We start from the raw sequence: 19096 nt of genomic DNA, 5'->3' as shown, positions 1-19096 counted from the left end.
AAAGTATGAACATTCATGAATATGAAAGGTATGATTGAAGAGATGCTATGTTTATGTACTATATCTTACCATGTGATGATATCGCTAAATTATATGTTAATCATTAGCTTGTGGCTATGGTAAGTGTTTAATATAAACCAATGCATGTATGTATGATATTTATTGAAATGGTGATACATGGAAAATATGATATGTTATAAAGGATGATAAATCCAATTGGATCATGCTCAAGTAAAATGGTTATTTATGTTAAGTTCACATAAATTATATTCAATTATGCTAACATGTGTTATTGTTGGTGCTTAGGCTTGTGCCAAGTTGGTGGTTGAATTATCTCATGTTTAATCTTAATGAAATACATTGAAATGGTAAATGCTCAATTGGTAATATGCTTATTTCCATGAAAAGGTGGAATAAATCAAAGTATGTAATTTCTTATGCAATGGTTGATTATATGGTTGATTCCAAAAAAGCTATGTTTAAATGCACTAGTTTGTAGTCATGGTTGATGTTATGTTTATAACATGTGTGTTATGCATATGAAATGGGTGAAGAAAGGTAACGAAATGGTAAATTCATAGTTGAAATGAAATTTGAGGAAAAAGGAAGTAATAAGTTTGAATGATGTATACTATGTAGAAATTGATGTATGCTATGGATGAATATACGATAACATGGATAAATAAACTAAGTATAGAATTGACAATGTTGTTTAGGCTTATGATAAGCATTGGGAACAGAATGAAAAGAGAGTAAATTGAAAAGTGTATAATCTTATAAAAGGTTGATGATTATCTAGTAAGTCTCATAAAATCCTATCATGATATGAATGATAAATATATGCGACATTAGTTAACTTACTCATTTGTGAGTTAATGATCATATCGATTTATGAATCTTATGGCATTGACATAGATTTATGTTTATTTTATAAAGTTTATTAATGAAATGGAATATTATGCTTAAAGTTTATATGAACTTACTAAACATTCATTGCTTAGGTAGTTATTTTCTTTTACTTTACAGATTACCGAAAGCTCAATCGGGTTGAAAGCTAGTCAGAGATCCATTTCACTATCTATCGGCTATATTGGTAGATTTTCATGATTTTGAGTCATGGTTATAATGGCATGTATAGGTGTCTTTGTTTGATGAAATTAGCCATTATGTTTGGCTTGTAAATATGTTATTTTAAGTGTTGAAATAGTTATTATGTTGACATGTTTGTATGGTACTTTAATGGTTGTTAGTTTGTATTTAGGGTTTTTTTAAGAGGATTAGTTGGTATAAATACATGTTCTTAAACCCTAGGCTTGACAACACTATGAAGTTATCATAGGCTAGACGAGATCGGGAGATAAGTCAGACCGAGTAAATCGTAGTTTATTCTGGTTTACAAAGTGAGGTTGGGAGATAAGCAAGTATCAACCAATTGATGAATTATTTAGAGGTTAGGAGGTAATAAGTGGTTAATCGATAGCTAATCCACCTTAAAACTCTAATATGAAGTTAATTACAAACCCTGAAGCGAGTTAATCTTCTTGATTGGTTTATTGGTTTTAGTCATTTGTTTATTTTTCTTGTTTATTTATTTTAGTTATTTAATTTCTCTCATTAATCTATTTGACGGTTTATCATAATATAGGGATAATTATTACTATTTAGACTTATTATTGTAAAAAGGTTCTTATAGATTTATTCTATCCTCTATTGGGTACGATTCTTGGAATACTTATAAGTGTTTCATTGTAACAAAACTATATTACAATTAGACCCATGCACTTGCGGACACTACCATTCTAAATTTTTATATATTTTTGGTACTATATTTTACTATAAACGATAACTCATTTATAGGTGATCAGGTTCCTAGAGAATAATTGTAAAGTTGGATTTTGATTCGATCAGGTAAATAACAAGATACGAGCATCTTAGATATTAAGGTCAAAAATGAATTTAATTATAAAAGTGTACAATTATGCTTGTTTGTGATTATACTTCTGTGGAACGTGAACTAATAGTATTTTTGTAATTGAATTATTGAACGTAATTGAAATGAGACCAAATTATCAAGGATCTAAGGTGATAGCGGATGATGGATAGCAAAGCCTGTTTTTGCACTAATAACTTGACTTTAATTTACGTTTTGATAGGTAGTTTAATATAATTGAATAACATTGATGTCAAACATGATTGAAGGTACCTATATGTCACACTCGGTTATCCTAAATACCTGAACTTGAGGAAGAGTCGGGGATCTAATTGAATAGGAGTAGAAATTCACAGGCACTAACAAGGCACTTAGTAACTTAAGTGGCTGGTTTGGGAAAGTTAGATTCCAAATCTAGTTTGGTTAGATTATAACCGACTAGTTCCACATCGAAAGAGACAATAATTAGGGTTGAGTGGTAACAACAGCCTGTGGAGATCGTGCCAAGTAAGTATAAATATGACGAGTTGGAAACATAATTCTTCATAATTTTGTTTACCCATCTTCTCCTTCTCTAAACCAAGTATTATCTTCTTCAGACAATCTAAAGAAGAAGAGGATGTAGTTGTAGGAGGCTTTGCATGTTGTTACCATCGTGAGAAGCCAAGTTTGACAGCAAAGAAATAAGGAACTGCTGGCAGGACTAGGGAGGCCCTAGCGAGTTTGACAAGCTAAGATACCAAGAATAAAGAAGCCAGGTGAGATTCTATACTCCAACACGATTTGTATGATTTCTGTTGGTTTAGTATGACATGTATGCATGGTAACATAAGTATTCAGCAATGCATTTCAGTATGTATGAAATGGTTATTGTATGATTTAGGGGGTTTGATGCACTCTATGCTATTATGTTGTATGAAAATACTTGCATGTATTGCATGATAACCGTGGGGAAAACCGTTGAGGGGATAGATGAAGTTAGAGAGCGAAAAGGAAAGTGACCCTGTTAGATACCGCCATTGGCGAAGCTCTAGGCCTTCCGGAGGGAACACTATGGTGTTTAAGCATTAAGGTTAGATGGTGTAAATGAGGTAATGAGAAGAGGATTTGGGAAATGGGAATCATGGAAAGGTATTTACCGCAACGACGGTATATGGCATAAGACCATAGATGAATGATGCTATGGAAGTCTAGTATGAGGTACATAGCATAAGACGATGGATGAAAGATGTCATGGTAGCATGGTACAAGGTATAAGGTATACGGTGTATGACCATAGATGAAATATGTTATTGTTGTCAGGTATAATGAGTAAGACCATGGATGAAAGACTTCATGCCATCATATGATAGTATGCCAGGATGGCAAATCGGTTTATGACCATGGATAAAAGACTCCATAGCATCCATAGAGATAATCCACTAAGACAATAAACATGGAACAACTAGTCTACTGCGACAATAAACACAAGGTTGTTTGCCAAGACCAAAGGGATATGTGGTAAGAAGGGTGTAAAACCTTAGCTCGACTAAGGAAACCAAAAGAGTCTGCAGGACATAAGAAAATATATTCTGCTAGGACGTTAAACATAGGGTTAGGTTGAGTAAGACAATGGTTGTATGACACTAAGGTGTCATGGGCAGTCTGCAAGGACGAAAAAAGGAAAGAAGTCCACCAAGATGTAAGTTATGGGAATCGCAACGGGGACGTTTTTCATTCAAGAGGTACGAGAGGAACTAAATTCGTAAGAGCAGTGTGACTAGTGTAATTGATCTATCGTAACTCGTTATAGCAGATTAAACCATTTTTTGTACTTAAAGAGCTCATATAAAAGAAATTTAATTAGGTCTTTACTTATTTTTCATCTTTAGGTAATAAATAATAAAAAGTGTGATTTGAGATATTTATATGGCCTTAGGGGCCAAAATAAGCCTTGTAACAGCCCGAATTTTGGGCTAGTCAGAATAGTGGTTTCGGGACCACAAATTCGACGAAAAAATTTATTTTCATTATATTTTTATGGTCTACAGTTCCACAAAATGATTTCGTGAAAATTTCATTCGAAAATTTTGACGTTTGGGCACTCAATTTAGTCAAAAGGACTAAATTGTAAAAAGTGTAAAAGTTGAGTTCTACATGTTAGAAGTGTCCAATAGTTATGAAATTTAAAATTGGAGGTCCTTAAATGGTAATTAGACCATTGGTTAACTTGTTGGACAAAAATGGACAAGAGATAAGTGAAATAGGAAATTTTTAAGCTGGGGGCGTTTTGGTCATTTAGTAATTAAAAGAATTAAACAGGCCAAAATAGCCAAAAATTTGTCCATCTTCTCCATGGTGAACGAAATCAGCAAGGGGGGAGCCATATTTAGGCTTTTCAAGCTTCCAAGCTCCATAGTAAGTGATTGCAAGCCCCATTTTTAATGTTCTTTACGTTTTTAGAGTCCTGGTAACTTGATTTAGCTTATTCTAGCAATAACTTAACCTAGGGTTCATATTTGGAAAAATACCCATAGGTGAAATGTGTTTATTTTGATGTTTTATGGTGGAATATGAAGCTTTAAATTATGTTAAATAACTTTTGCTAGCTGATTTTAAGTGAAAACGAGCAAATTGACAAAATCGGTAAAAATACCTAATGTTCATAAGTAAGTGTTAGAGTGAGAATTTGATGTTTCCATAGAAAGAAAAAAATGTTCAGAATGTCATAGAAAATAAGAAAAAGGAATAAAGTTTAATTTTCGAGCCTAGAGGCAAAATTGTAATTTTGTGAAACTTTAGGGGCAAAATGTAATTTTGCCAAAATGTGATTTTTGCACTGGATTGAATAATGTGAGTGTTAAATAAGTTAAATGTGTTATTATAAGTCAAGAAAGACAAGGAATTGACTTTGATTAGTGAAAAAGGAAAAAATGAGAAAAAGTAAGAAATTTCTCGATTGAACATTCGGAATAAAAAGGGATACGAATGAAGTGACATAAATGACCACATGTGTGGCATGGATTGTGTGTAGGCCACTATGTGAAAGTGAAAGTGATGGTCACGTGTGTAGTACTATGTGCAGGCTACTACGTGTACCAGAATGATAGGTCGCATGTGTACTACTATGTGTAGGCTACTATGCGTACAGGATAGCTTCGATCACATGTGTAGTACTATGTGCAGGCTACTACGTGTATCGAATAGTGATGGTCACAAGTGTAGTACTATGTGCAGGCTACTATGTGAACCGGTATCATTAATTATAAGGTGGTTGCTATGTGCTGATCCCACCGGATATCATTGATTACAAAAGGTGGTTGTTGTGTGCTGAATCCACCGTGTATCTGTTATTATTCCGAAGTGTCCATTGGGAAATTGACTAAGTGAAAATACATGAGATCATGTAACGATTAAGTGTGATTGAATGATGACTATATGTGTGGAATTGAATTGAATAATGATTGAAAGTGAAAAAGTGAAATTATGAAAAAGTAAAATTAGCAACAAAACAGTTTTGGACACTAACAATAGTGTGACTTTGAAAAATAACCAAAAGTGGTAGAAATTGAATTAGAGAGTGAATAAGAGATGAAATGAAAGATTAATGAGTCTATTTTACATAAAAGAAACAGAGCAAGAAAAAGAGTTATATATTTTGAGATATTTGAATTTTAGTGAGGCAGGTCAGATTTATTTTGGAATCCTTGTTCTGACTTTGGAAAATAATTAAAAATTTTTAAAAAATAATTATGAGTTATAATTTATATACTTAGAATCCTTAATGAGTCTATTTTCAAATGAAATAAATAGAAATATTATCTAAATTCTGTACAATGAGATAATTCATTTTTAGTGAAGAGAGGTCAGAGATGTTGAGCAGTGAAATAGGGGTGAATTTAAAGAATAAACTGTACTGATTGGCTAAGCCAAAAATTTTAAAAATTTTATGGTAAGAAGATATATGAGTCTAGTTTTGGGGAAAATTAACGAAACTTAATTTGGATCTCTGTAGCTCCGGATAAAAATAATTTAGTGACTATAACCGACTAGACAACTTTGAATTTAAATATAAGTGTATAGTGAAATTATGTATAATGCTATTTAAGCATGTTATATACATAAAGGATGTGGGATGGAGAGGCGGAGGAGGACAATAAAGTATATGAATGAATTGTGTATAATTGGTTAAATGTCTGATTATAATCGATAAATGTTGAAATAGGAGTGATGCTTATATTGGTGCATTACTGGTCATGGTAAGCTCATGAGAGAAAATAAAGTTTCATAGCATATGTGTGTGGTATATTTGGCATGAAATGATGTCATGAGTGGCTCATGAATTAACTCATGTTGGTAAGTTGATGCATAATTATAATATTCAAGTATATACATATTTGTAATATTTTGCTATGTGATTCGGAAAAAGGGGAAAAAATAGCATACTGAAAATTCGGCTATGGTGCTAGTTTATGTTAAAGGAGTGTTTTATGGCATATCTTAAGTAATGGAATGTTATGAATTTTGAGATTAATTTTCTAGTTAAATAAATGACAAATGAATTGATTGCGTATTCGTAATTTTGACACATGCTTGGTATATGAAACGTAATAATATATGCTTGAATAAACTTTAAGTATTCGAATGACATGGATTTGATGGTGATAAGATTCGAACATTGAATTCATGAAGCAGAGGTGATGTATTATTGTTATGTGATAGCTTGGTTCGAGAAATTGGTTAGGTAAATGGTAAGTGAAAGCATTTATGGATATAGAAGAAAATTTGGAGTGAATATGAAATTTAGCTCAATTAAATGATTTCATCAATTAAACATTGTATATACCAGAATGTGTTAGCGAATTACATATTCGTAAATTGACATTCAAAGTTTAGTTAATGATATAAGAAAATAACATGAAATGACTTATGATTGTGATTAATATTGATTCTGACTTAAAGTGGATTCTTCAATATTGGATTGATTTAACGGATATATTGAGCATATGAATGGGTATGTATTCGACCTCGTAAACCCTAATTAGCGACTTGAAGAGAATAATTTGAAAGTTTTTAATTTGGATGAAATTTTGTAACTCGGTTTAATATGTTTATAAGTGTATTTATTTTGGTAATGCCTCGTACCCTATTTCAGCGTAGAATACGGGTAAGGGGTGTTACAATGTGACATCACCAGATTCGGCCCTAATGTTTAGGCCGGGTTTGGGGTGTTACAGGCCTAAAGGAAGGCTAGCATATTCAGTGAGTGTGAAAGACATCATTTAGAGGCATATGAACACGAAATTGGCCACATTGTTGCAACACGAAGTGTCGATGTCGAAACAAGTGAGCAGGATATACAAAAGGAGCAAACTACCTTTCGTATTGTGACATAGTAATAGGGTGTCACGATATAGCCTTAAAATCAAGACTTAGCCCGAAACTACCATCAGTGTTGCGACATAGATCAGACGATGTCGCGACACCGCCTTGACTTGTAGAATTAATGATCCAATGGCGTTTTGGTCCGCACAACAAACTTTAACTTAAAAACATCAGTTGAATTAGGTTAGTGGATGACAACCAACCCTAAGCCTATAAATAGGCAACTTTAAACACTTCATAAACACTTTTTATTCAAGTTTTAGGTCACAACTTTCGTTTAATGTTAGTTTTCGGTTTTTTAGTTTATTTTGTACTTAGGTTATTTTATAATTGTAATTTAATTTTGCTTTTCTTTCATTTTTTATAGAGTTCAATTTGTGGATTCATCAACTCTTTCTGGATTTCTGCTCATTCGATTATCAATACAAATCAAGATTCTTCTTAAACCTTATTCTTGATTTATTATTCATGTTTATCATTTCAATCAAGTTTATGTCATTTATAAGATCCATGAGGAACTGATCCTTTTATAGGAGATTAGCAAGTGGACGTAGGAGTAATTAATTTCTATGTATGGTTTCTTAACGGATCAGCTGGTTGGGATAGGAGGAACTTAAAACCCTAGGCCTGACAACCCTAGGAAGTCATCTAGCTGGGAATGAACCCAAAATTGGTATTGTGTATCTGTGACCACCTTAACCCAATCTGGTCTGGACTGTGAGGTCGAGAGATAAGTAGTTTTTTTCAACTCATTATTTTAGTGAAAGATTAAGAGATCCTGCTAGGTTAATGACTAGTTGGTTGAATGTAACCCCAAACAGGAATTAGTTATGACCATCGAAGCGAGTTAGTCTTCCGTTCTTATAATTGATCAAATCTACAAATTAATTTTCTCTCTTTATCTTTATGCATTTTAATTATTTTTATAAAGTATGAATTTTCATCACTTTAGGAATTATCGTAATATAATTTAGTTAAATTACTAATTAGATCTATTAATATTGAAGTTAGAATTAGTTTAGTTTCGCCTCCCTCAGGTACGATCCTCAAAGTACTTCCATACTTTGTTGTATAAACTATATTATAACTTGTCACGTATACTTGCGAAAACTGCCTAATGATAACATTTGGTTGCAGTATTCACACTCCAGACGTTAGTACATTCGAAGGTAGTCAAGTTGTTGGTGTCATTGCTGGGGAGGCAATGCCACTGAGTTAGTTTTAATTTTTTCATTTAATAGAATAATTAAGAAAATTTTAAATTATATATACGATTTTAATTTTAGTCATTTCTTTTTTTTCTTTTACTAACATTTCTCTTTTCCTAATGAGTGGCAAAGTTCATTTAGAATTATGAGCACTTGTGACAAGGTAGCCATAAGGGAAGTTTGCAAAAATAACCCCATGAAACTTAACTTGTAACGTATCTTTTTCTACTTAATTTGTTAATTGAATTTAGTAAGATGGTGCAGGTGTTCAGGGCAGTTCCCTTTGACATGAATTGGTTAAAGCCTAGTATTACTCAACATGTTATTAAAAATCTCCATTTTGAATTAAACTTTGCATTACTAACATGGATTTATTCAAATCTCAGGTTTAGCAGTTACAAAGATAAGGACCCCCATAGTTTTCCTCTGGTAGTTTGGACACATATGTAGCACAATTGTGCATGTTAATGCGTCGGTAGAAGTTATCAAATTGTTATTAATCCCATTTTCACTGGAAGGATAAGCAAAGGCTTGGTTAGATGTAGTACCCCCAACACTAGTACTACCTAGACTGAATTTGTACACTTATTCTTACGTCGAGTTGTAACAATTACTACAGTAATCAGCACATGTGAGGAGCTATTTAAATTCTAGCAAGATGTTACTAAGACATTAGGATAAGCATGGGAAAGATTTAAATTGATTATTCGGTCAATATAGGGAGGGGGCATTAACTTTTTAGTACAATTGCAACATTTCTATGTTGGATTGGATGGACAAAGTTAACCACAATTTGATATCATAGTTGGAGGAAGTATTTGGTCAAAAATAGGACGAAAAATAGTTGATCTGTTGGAAATTTTAGTAGCAATGAGCTTACATGGGGTGTGAATCTAGAGACAAACTATTAAAAAAGTAGATTTGACATCCCAAAAAGAATAACCAATAATTAAGAACCAGAAGTGTTAATATCAGTCGAGCTAAATGAGGAAGAAAAAAGTAGGAAATGATCGATGATCTAGAACAAGAAAATAATGAATTGCCCTTCAACTTGATTAGTAGCATAAAAGTAAAGAAAAACAAAAATAGGTAGATATAGTTATGATGAAAATGGTTTATTGTATTATCAAACCACCTATTTTGGAATTGAAACCTTTACCTAACCATTTGAAATACAAATATTTGGGATAGCAGAATATATTGCCCATAATTATTGCTGCAGGATTATCCACAAAATAGGAAGGGGTGTTACTAAGCGTGCTTAGAACACACAGATAAGCAATCGGATAGACTATTGCAGACATTAAGGGAATTAATCCAGCATTATGTCAATAGAAGATTAGATTGGAAGAAGGAAAGAAAGTAGTGGTGGACGTACAACGACGTTTAAATTCGGCCATGAAAGAGGTGGTAAAGAAAGAATTACTTAAGTGGTTGGATCCTGGTATTGTTTCTGCAATCTCTGAAAGTGAATGGGTGAGCCCTACATAGTGTGTCCCAAAGAAAGGAGGATTGACAGTCATTGAAAATGAGAAAAATTAGTTAATCCCAACAAGAAAAGTAACTGGATGGAGGGTATGCATTGATTATCAGAAATTAAATGATGCGACAAAAAATATCAATTTCCTCTTCCTTTTATTGATCAGATGCTTAAAAAACTAGATAGAAAATAATATTATTCTTTCCTTGATAGATACTTTGGATATCATCAAATCCCCATACACCCCAATGGTTAAGAAAAAACTATTTTTACATGCCCTTTTCGTACTTATGCTTTTAAGCGTATGCCATTCAAATTATGTAACGCACTGACAACCTTTATGAGGTGAATGACTGCTATTTTTTCGACATGTTAGAAGACTGTCTAAATGTGTTTATGGATGATTTTTCAGTATATGGGGATTCCTTCCAAGAATGTTTGGATAACCTTGAGAAGGTATTGAAAAGATGTGAAGAAACCAACTTAGTACTTAATTGGGAAAAATGTCATTTCATGGTAAAAGAAGGACTGGTTTTAGGGCATCAAATCTTAGAAAAAGGTTTGGAAGTGGACAAAGAAAAAATTGAAGTCATCAATAACCTTCCCATCCCTAAGACAATTCATGGGGTAAGAAATTTCTTAGGTCATTCTGGTTGTTTCTATAAGTAATTTATTAAAGACTTCGCTCACATTTCCAAACTGTTAAAATCAACTTCTCCAAAAGGAAACACCATTCATATTTAATCAAGAGTGCATCCAATCTTTTGAGATAATAAAGAAAAAATTGATCTTCGTACCTATTATTAATCCTGATCGGTCAGAACATTTTGTTATAATGTGCGATGCTTAGGGCAGAAAAGGAATAGAACATTTTGCGCTATTCACTATGTGAGTAAGACTTTAAATTGAGCACAATGTAATTATACTACTACTAAAAAAGAAATGCTTGTCATCGTGTTCATATGTGAAAATTTTCACCCTTATTTAATGGCAAATAGAGTATATATCTACACTGATCACTTCGCATTGATGTATGTTATGTAAAAAAAGAAACAAAAGCTAGATTAATGAGATGAGTTTTATTGCTTTAAGAATTTGATCTTTAGATAATAGATCGAAAAAGAACAAAAAATCAAATTGTGGATCATCTTTCCAAAATAGAAAATGAAACTGAAATGGAAAATTCTGAGGTAAAGGTGTATCAGAAAGGGTACAAGGACAATAAGATGTCATGGTACACTGATTATGTGAACAACATCGCTAAAGGGTTCTTTCCAATAAATTCGTCTTGGAAACAAAAGAGGAGAATCATACATGAACCAAAAATATATATATGGGAGGAACCATATGTTTTTCGATAGTGCACAGATCAACTAGTCTGAAGATCTGTAGTTGAGGAGAAGATAAACATATTTTACAAGGATGCCATACTTCACCATTTGGTGTACATTTTGGAGGAAAAATGACTGGTCAAAAAAAACATTACAATTAGGATTCTATCGGCCTACTATGAACAAAAATGCTTACAAATTCGTGCAGAGGTACGATAGATGCCAACGAATTGGAAGTATATCAAAAAGGGATGAAAGGTCACAGACAGGGATCCTTGAGGTAGAAGTATTGATGTATAGGGAATTGACTTTATGGTACCTTTCCTAAATTCACTCGAGAATCAATACATTTTGTTAGCCATAGATTACGTCTTTAAATGGGTTGAGGAAACAACTCTTCCCACAAATGGTACAATGTTAGTAGTCAAATTTTTTAGGAAAAATATATTCTCAAGATTTGGAACTCCTCGAGCTTTTGTGAGCGATGAAGGATCTCATTTTTGCAGTAAACAATTTGAAATAGCCTTAGCTAGCTATAGTAAGGCAATGAATAACAACAACACACCATCCTTAAGCTAATGGACAAGCATAGGTATCCAATCGATAAGTCAAAAAAATATTAGAAAAATAGTCAATCCTAACAGAAAATATTAGGCACTTAGATTAGATGACGCATTATGGGCATATAGAATGACATACAAAACTCCCTTAGGTATGTCTCCTTACAAGCTTGTGTATGGAAAAAACTATCATTTGCCAATTGAATTAGAAAAGAAAGCGTGCTGGGCAATAAAAGAATTAAACCTTGTAATGCCCTCGACCCGACCTGATCTATCGGATCCGAATCTCGGGTGTTACATACTTCTTACAGATGTAAGTTAAAATTTCCTCTTTCTTTTATTCATTGTTGTAAATGTCTCTATGAATGTAACATGATTTCTTATTGGTGTGCATTTACATTTCACCTATGTATAGACTACTACAAAGTTTCTTGTAAAAATACACTATGTGGTTATCATCTCGACTTAATAAATTATTAGACTTTCCTACTTTCTCTCTTTAGCCTACTATATACATATTGGAGTACTACTTATCTATTCAGGCGTAGTACTTAAATGACTTATGCGCAAACTTTGACATTCCACTTGTTTCCCTCTATATGTATAACAGCCCAGCGCACCGCTTCCTTGGCGTAGCCCTGACATCGTCTTTCGGCATTTATGCCTTTATAGACCTAAAAATAAAAACAACTTTTTACAGTTCGTAAGAACTTAGTGAGCTAAACCTTAGAATACCTTTTTCATTCATTATTTGTTGCACATGGTATATTGCACATCCTTGGGTATTTCTTGACATTTCTTCCTTCTTTGGCGGGTACGATACTGAGGCTACCACATTTCTTCCTTTAGAACCATTTTCCCCTTTCTCGGGCATACTATATTTCACATCTCTTTACTTTCTATCTCCTTTCTTAAACCTTACCTTCACATCATCCTTCCCAAAAAGGGAAAAGAAAAAAGAAAAATAAATAATAACAACAACCTCCACACTATCAATACCTTATGTAAAAAAAAAAAAAGCATGCCTGTTCCTAAACCAAAAAAAAAAATACTTTGAAGCTTCTCTCCCGCCTTGAAGATTGTTGCCACCGTCTTTAGCCATTGTCGCGGACGTTGGGTTCAGGTGAGAAAATATTGAAAGGCTTTGTTCGAACTTGGAAGTACAGAAAAGAACTTAAAAAGATAGAATTCATTCTTTGGTATTTGAAACTAACTTTATTTTCTCTTTCATTTATTAATCCCTTTTTCATTTATTTATTTATTTGTTGCTATTTTTTTACCAAATGAGTGTATTAGGACTATTTCTATTATTTCTTAAGGGTATCACTAAAAAAAGCACCCCAACATATTAAAAAAACACTCTAATTCTCCTTTTCGTGTAAATTGATTACAACATTTCTCATTTTATTAGATGAGTGTTTTTCCCAATTAGTCTTTTATTAATACAATAATTAGAGTCAAGATCTTAAATTAATGTGGTCCAAAGAAATTAATGTGGTCCAAAAATTAATTAGTACATTTTCCAAATATCTTCATTTTCAACATCTTAAATTAATTAGTGTAATCAATTTAGTCCAAAAATTAGAGTCAACATCTTAAAAAGCGGAAAAATTAATTTTTTGTAATTAATACAATAAATAAGTAGAGTTATATATATATATTTATTTTGATGAACATTAACAACACCCTAACGTAAACTCATATTATTATTAACAAAATTAAGTAAGTCCCTCTCACTACACTCTATTATTTGTAATTTTATTTTTATAAATTTGTTCTAAAGCGCATTTTATAAAAATCTATTTTTCTAATTTTTTCTTTTTTATTAATTCTTTTATAAATTAAAATCTGTTTTAAATTTTTATAACTACTGATTTTTTCGTCATAATTTGTAATGTTCAACAAAAGATGTCGAATTTTTACAGAAGTAGCTTAAATGAAGGCAATGAGATCTCTATGGCGACATCACCATTTTTTACCAATCGGGTATAATATTTATCATGATGTTAATATTTTTTTATCTTCATAACATTTAATATTTGTTAACAAAATTATTTAAATTTTAGGTGTTCGAGTCTCGTGAAGAGCTGATGCAATGGGTGCAAAACACGACATTCTCTCTTGGTTATATCAACGTCACGAGAAGGTCAAAAGCAAAGGAAAATGGTGTGGTTTCTTACATCACACTTATTTGTGACCGTGGCGGTGAACAAAAATTTAAAGAATCAAGTAAAAAGTCTGGCACCAAAAAGGCCAACTGTAAATTTTGATTGGTAGGTTCGCATTTAAAATAATATGATGGGTGGACATTGAGGGTGATATGTGATCAGCATAACCATCCACCTACACAACATATGAAGGGACATGCTTATGCAAGGCGGTTGAAAGAAAACGAAAAAAAATTGTTGGTTGATTTGACGAGTAAGAATGTTACACCACGTGACATATTATCGACATTGAAGGAGCAGGACGAGAGTAACGTTTCTACACTAAAAACTATATACAATGCACGGCAAAAGCTTCTCTAGTCCCAGAATGTCGGTAAAACTCCGATACAGCTTCTTATGCTGCTTTTCAATGATAAACAATTTTTTACTGAGTTTTCAGTAAATAATATTTCAAATGAATTGGAAAATATATTCTTCATTCATCCACGATCACTGGATATATGGCGTGCATTTCAGCACATTTTGATTGTAGACACAACGTACAAAATGAACAAATATGATCTGCCTTTTGTTCAAATTGTTGGCATGGCTTCAACCAACAAGACATTTAGTATAGCTTTTGTCTTTATCATTAACGAAAAGGAGGAGAACTATAATTGCGCATTAACATGTCTAAAGTTGACACTAGAAGAGTGCATGTACCCACGTGTTATTGTGACGGACAGAGAGTTGGCTTTGATGAATGCATGCCAACAAGTTTTCCCCGATACCACTCGGTTACTATGCAGATGGCACATTACTGAAAATATTAAAAAGCATTGTAGGCAGTCTATCAAGTCGCAACATAAGTGGGACTCCTTTCTTGCTATGTGGACTGTACTCATTGAATCTCCAACGTGGATATTGTATAGTGAAAACTACAAAAAACTCCAATCAATGTTGAGCGAATATCCAGGTACAAGCCTCGTTATTCTATAAATAATTGTTTATAGTTTTAGAAGACTTTTTATACATAACTAACATTTATATAAATTCAGGTGTTTTAAAATATCTGGATCAAGTGTGGTTAAGCAAATATAAGGAAATGTTTGTGTCGGTTTGGATTGATCGGCATCTCAACTTTGGAGAACGAACTATGAATAGAGTTGAGAGCCATCATGCAAAGCTAAAGAAATACCTTTGTGCAAAAAATTCTTCTCTGGATAAATTTGTTGGTTGTATCGATCAGATTGTGAAGTCTCAACTTACATCGATATATGAAAGTTTTGAAAACAGTAGAATTTTCCTCAAACACAGACACAACTTACCATGTTTCAGATTATTACGGTGTTTTGTGGCACTTGAAGCTTTAGATATCTTAGAAGGGGAACTTTAGCGGTGAGTAGACATCAACTTGACTCTTCAAACTGTGGTTGTAAACTACGTCATAGTTGTGGGTTACCATGCGCTTGCATGCTATCAGTCTACTTGAATTCAGGTGGTATATTTAACAATTATTTTCTAAATTTCATTTATATATTGAATTTTTATAAACTAATGGCATTTCAATGCAGGTGAGTGTATTCCGTTAGATTCAATAGATGTATTCTAGAGGAAGCTTGACTTATCACCGTCAACTTCTGTGGAAAATGAGGATATTTGTTGTGACGGTGAGTTAGAAATGTTCAAAGAAAAATTCACTAACCAGTCAAAAGCCGGGAAAAAAAGTCTATTAAGAAAGTTAAAAGATATATTCCAGCCGAGTAAAACACTCATTAAAGAACCTACAATTCAAAAAATACGTGTGGACGACCAACCTTGAAGAAAAAAAACAAAAACGAGTCGATTCTATAAGTTAAGCTCCCAGAAGACGTAGCCATTCAACCACGTCAAAATCTGTTGGGTTGGATCTGATTGAGTTGAACAAAGAACCTGCAAGACATAGTTCATACGTAATCGAAATTCCAGACTTAAACCAAGAGCCATCAGAGTAAGTTTTAGACTTCATAGACTTAAACCAGATGCCTGAATCATGTGACACTCATCCACTAATGAAAGAAATTCCAGATATGTTCCACCCTTACATCACACATGTACAAGATGTCAGGGGTGATGGAAATTGCGGATTCCGAGCAATATCTGTTTGTCTTGGTTATGGCGAAGATCAATGGCTCTATGTTCGACATCAACTGGTAGACGAGTTATTGACTTCATATGATGTCTATGCTAGAGTTTTCACTGATGGAATCGATGAATTATGCAATTCATTGTGTTTCTCACAATTGCTTGCACCAGCAGAACACTGGATGGTTATGCCTATGACAGGTGTCCTGATTGCCAACAGGTTTGGGGTGATCCTCAATTATTTAACCAAGCGATGTGACAAAACTTTCTTTCCTCTTTGGAGAGGTCCGAAACATTTTCAATACCATCATGCTATTACAATTGCACATGTATATGATACTCATAATGTGATGGTACAATTAGAAGGAGACTACCCAATGCCTACCATTTCGGCTTATTGGATTCGCCATAGAGCCCCGTCTACAGCTGAATGGCAAACCATGTATATGTCACGTCTGGAATTTTATAGACAACTAAAACCTTGTAATCTCAAAACACCTGTTATAACTATAGAAGATTATTGTTGAATAATATTAATTTATTATATTTTAGCATTTTGCTCATATTTTTGTATTTATGTATTCATATATATGTTTAACAATAATCCTATAATAAAGAAAATATGTTGAATAATAATACTTATATCTTTAATAATAATAATAATAATACTTATAATATTTAATAATAATACAATAATAATACCTATAATATTTAATAATAATACAATAATAAAAATATGTTTAACAATTAAATGAGATAAAAAGTGAGTGGAGAGGTGATAATTAATTCTTAATCATTACAGTAAAAGATGTTAATTACTAACCAATCAATAAAATAAAAGAACATTAATTAATAACTAATTATTAATTATAGTAAAGGTATGTTATTTATTAGGTGTTTTTTTAATATGTTGGGGTGTTTTTAGCCAACTCCATTTCTTAATCCATACTTTTGTTTTATTTTCAAGGCAGAATTACTTTTACTATTTCAAGGTATAGGAAGTTAAAGTTAATATATATTCATTTATTTGGCCACTGACTTTTTATCAATAAAATACAAAATTTGAAATAAATGCTCTGTTTCAATTTGTTGACTTTGTAAGTATTCAAATGGATTAGTATTCTGTTTTTTTTCAAGATTATAGTTTTTATTTTCGGGTTTAAAATTTTAGATTAGTTATTACCATAATTAAAAGTATTTTATTAAATTATCTTATAAAATATTTTGAAATTTAAAAAATATTTATTTCATAGTTATGTAATAATAAAAAACAATTAATATATTGATTAGGATATTATTTTTCTTAAAAACACATTTAAAATCATCATGATAAAATAATTTGTTTTCTGTTATACTAGTAATTTTATGAAAAATTGATGGCAACATTTTACCGAAATAATTAAAATATTAACTATTTAGACTAACCAATGATATTATAAAATAGATAGGTCAAAGTACGTCAAAATTTAAAATATAAAGGTTAAATATTAAGTTTCGCATAATTTAGAGGCTAAAATTAAAATTTAACCATTTTTTATAATGTCAAAATGAAAAGGGACGCAAACTTATAAGAATTGAAAAGTCATGTGTCATTCTCTAAAATTATTAGGGTATTTAAATTATATATAACTATTTAATATTTTAATAAAAAAGTTAATGATATTAATTATTTAGATTAATTAATAATATTATAAAATATAAAGATTAAATTAAATTAAAATTAAAATATATAAATTAAATCAAAACTAAAATTTATTATTTTAAAAAAAGGTAAAGAGAAAAACATGGTAAGTGTACCATGTGGCCACAAAAGAAAAATTCTAAATACCTTCTTTTTATACATACGTATATAGATTATAGTCAATAAATTTAAATAACACAACTTACATTTGATATAAGTTTTGAGATTTATGTGAGAGTAAAATTAAGACAATATTTACAAAATGAGATGAAAGAGTAATAAATTTGGTGGTGGATGGAAATGGCAATTTCGAAGCGGTATCTATCAGCAGGTGGTTTGTGATGATTAATAAGATGAAGATGAAGACGAAGAAAGGTGGAGTGTGGAGTGTGGAGTGTGTAGCAATTTGTCTCTCTGGCGGTTGACCAATGTAACAACAAATGCACTTCATACATTGCATGGTTGATGTTTTAATGACTTGCAAATTTCATTGTCAGGCGCATTCCGAGAAACCAAAATTTGCTTTGACTTTCTCTCTATCTCTGTCCATGTGTATTTAAGCTCAACTAGGCACTGGCCGACGCAGGTACAGGTACAGGTACAGGCAGAAGCACACGCTCAGGCCTCACAAATTAATACCACTGCATTCATATTTGACGCTAAAGTTGGTCGTCTTTGGTACATTAATTATATAATTTTAGAAAGTGGCTAAAAATATTTATTAGTCGTTTTTTTTCCTGCTAAAATTATTTGTCTAACTTTTGGATTTGATAATATCACTAGAAAAAATTAAATAGCTTTAAAATAAATATGGTCAAGTAGTGAGATTAATGAGAATGAAATATGATCTGGATGGATGGTGGTTCACCTTCAGATGAAGCAGAAAAGTGTTGGGATCTAGTACTGTTAGTTAATGATTTTGTTGATATATATTTGTATTTTTTCAATAAACTAGTTTAATAAATTATTCAACAGTATCATTAATATATTTTATATTGCCACCAATGATTTTTGCATGTAAAGTACAATGAAAATAAATATTGGCTCATTGATTATCTAAACATTTAACTAATATTATGCGGGTATTACATGGTTGAATCATAATACAAAAAGACAATTTATATTAGGAGATAATCTAAACACGTCCTCAGTGTAATCGAAATTAAGCAAATCGATAGAAATGCTAGTATGTTGTCTATCAAGTTGATGTGATTCTGGTCACATCATGTGATTCAACAAGAAGGATTTGATTGGCGTAAGCTTGAAGGGCC

The 19096-nt window shown here is 31.9% G+C and overlaps 1 protein-coding gene across 1 annotated transcript; it reads left to right on the top strand.

Moving 5' to 3' along the window:
* The first annotated feature begins 16041 nt into the window (after positions 1-16041).
* On the top strand, positions 16042-16671 carry LOC105797558 (uncharacterized). Its single transcript, XM_012627514.1, has one exon. It carries the CDS (start codon positions 16042-16044, stop codon positions 16669-16671), a length of 630 nt encoding a protein of 209 aa, XP_012482968.1.
* Positions 16672-19096: the final 2425 nt, after the last annotated feature.

This window comes from Gossypium raimondii, chromosome 9 (genome assembly GCF_025698545.1).
Source record: "Gossypium raimondii isolate GPD5lz chromosome 9, ASM2569854v1, whole genome shotgun sequence".
Taxonomy (NCBI): domain Eukaryota; kingdom Viridiplantae; phylum Streptophyta; class Magnoliopsida; order Malvales; family Malvaceae; genus Gossypium; species Gossypium raimondii.
Note: the sequence above shows the minus strand (reverse complement) of the source record. Positions and strands in the feature narration are given on the sequence as shown.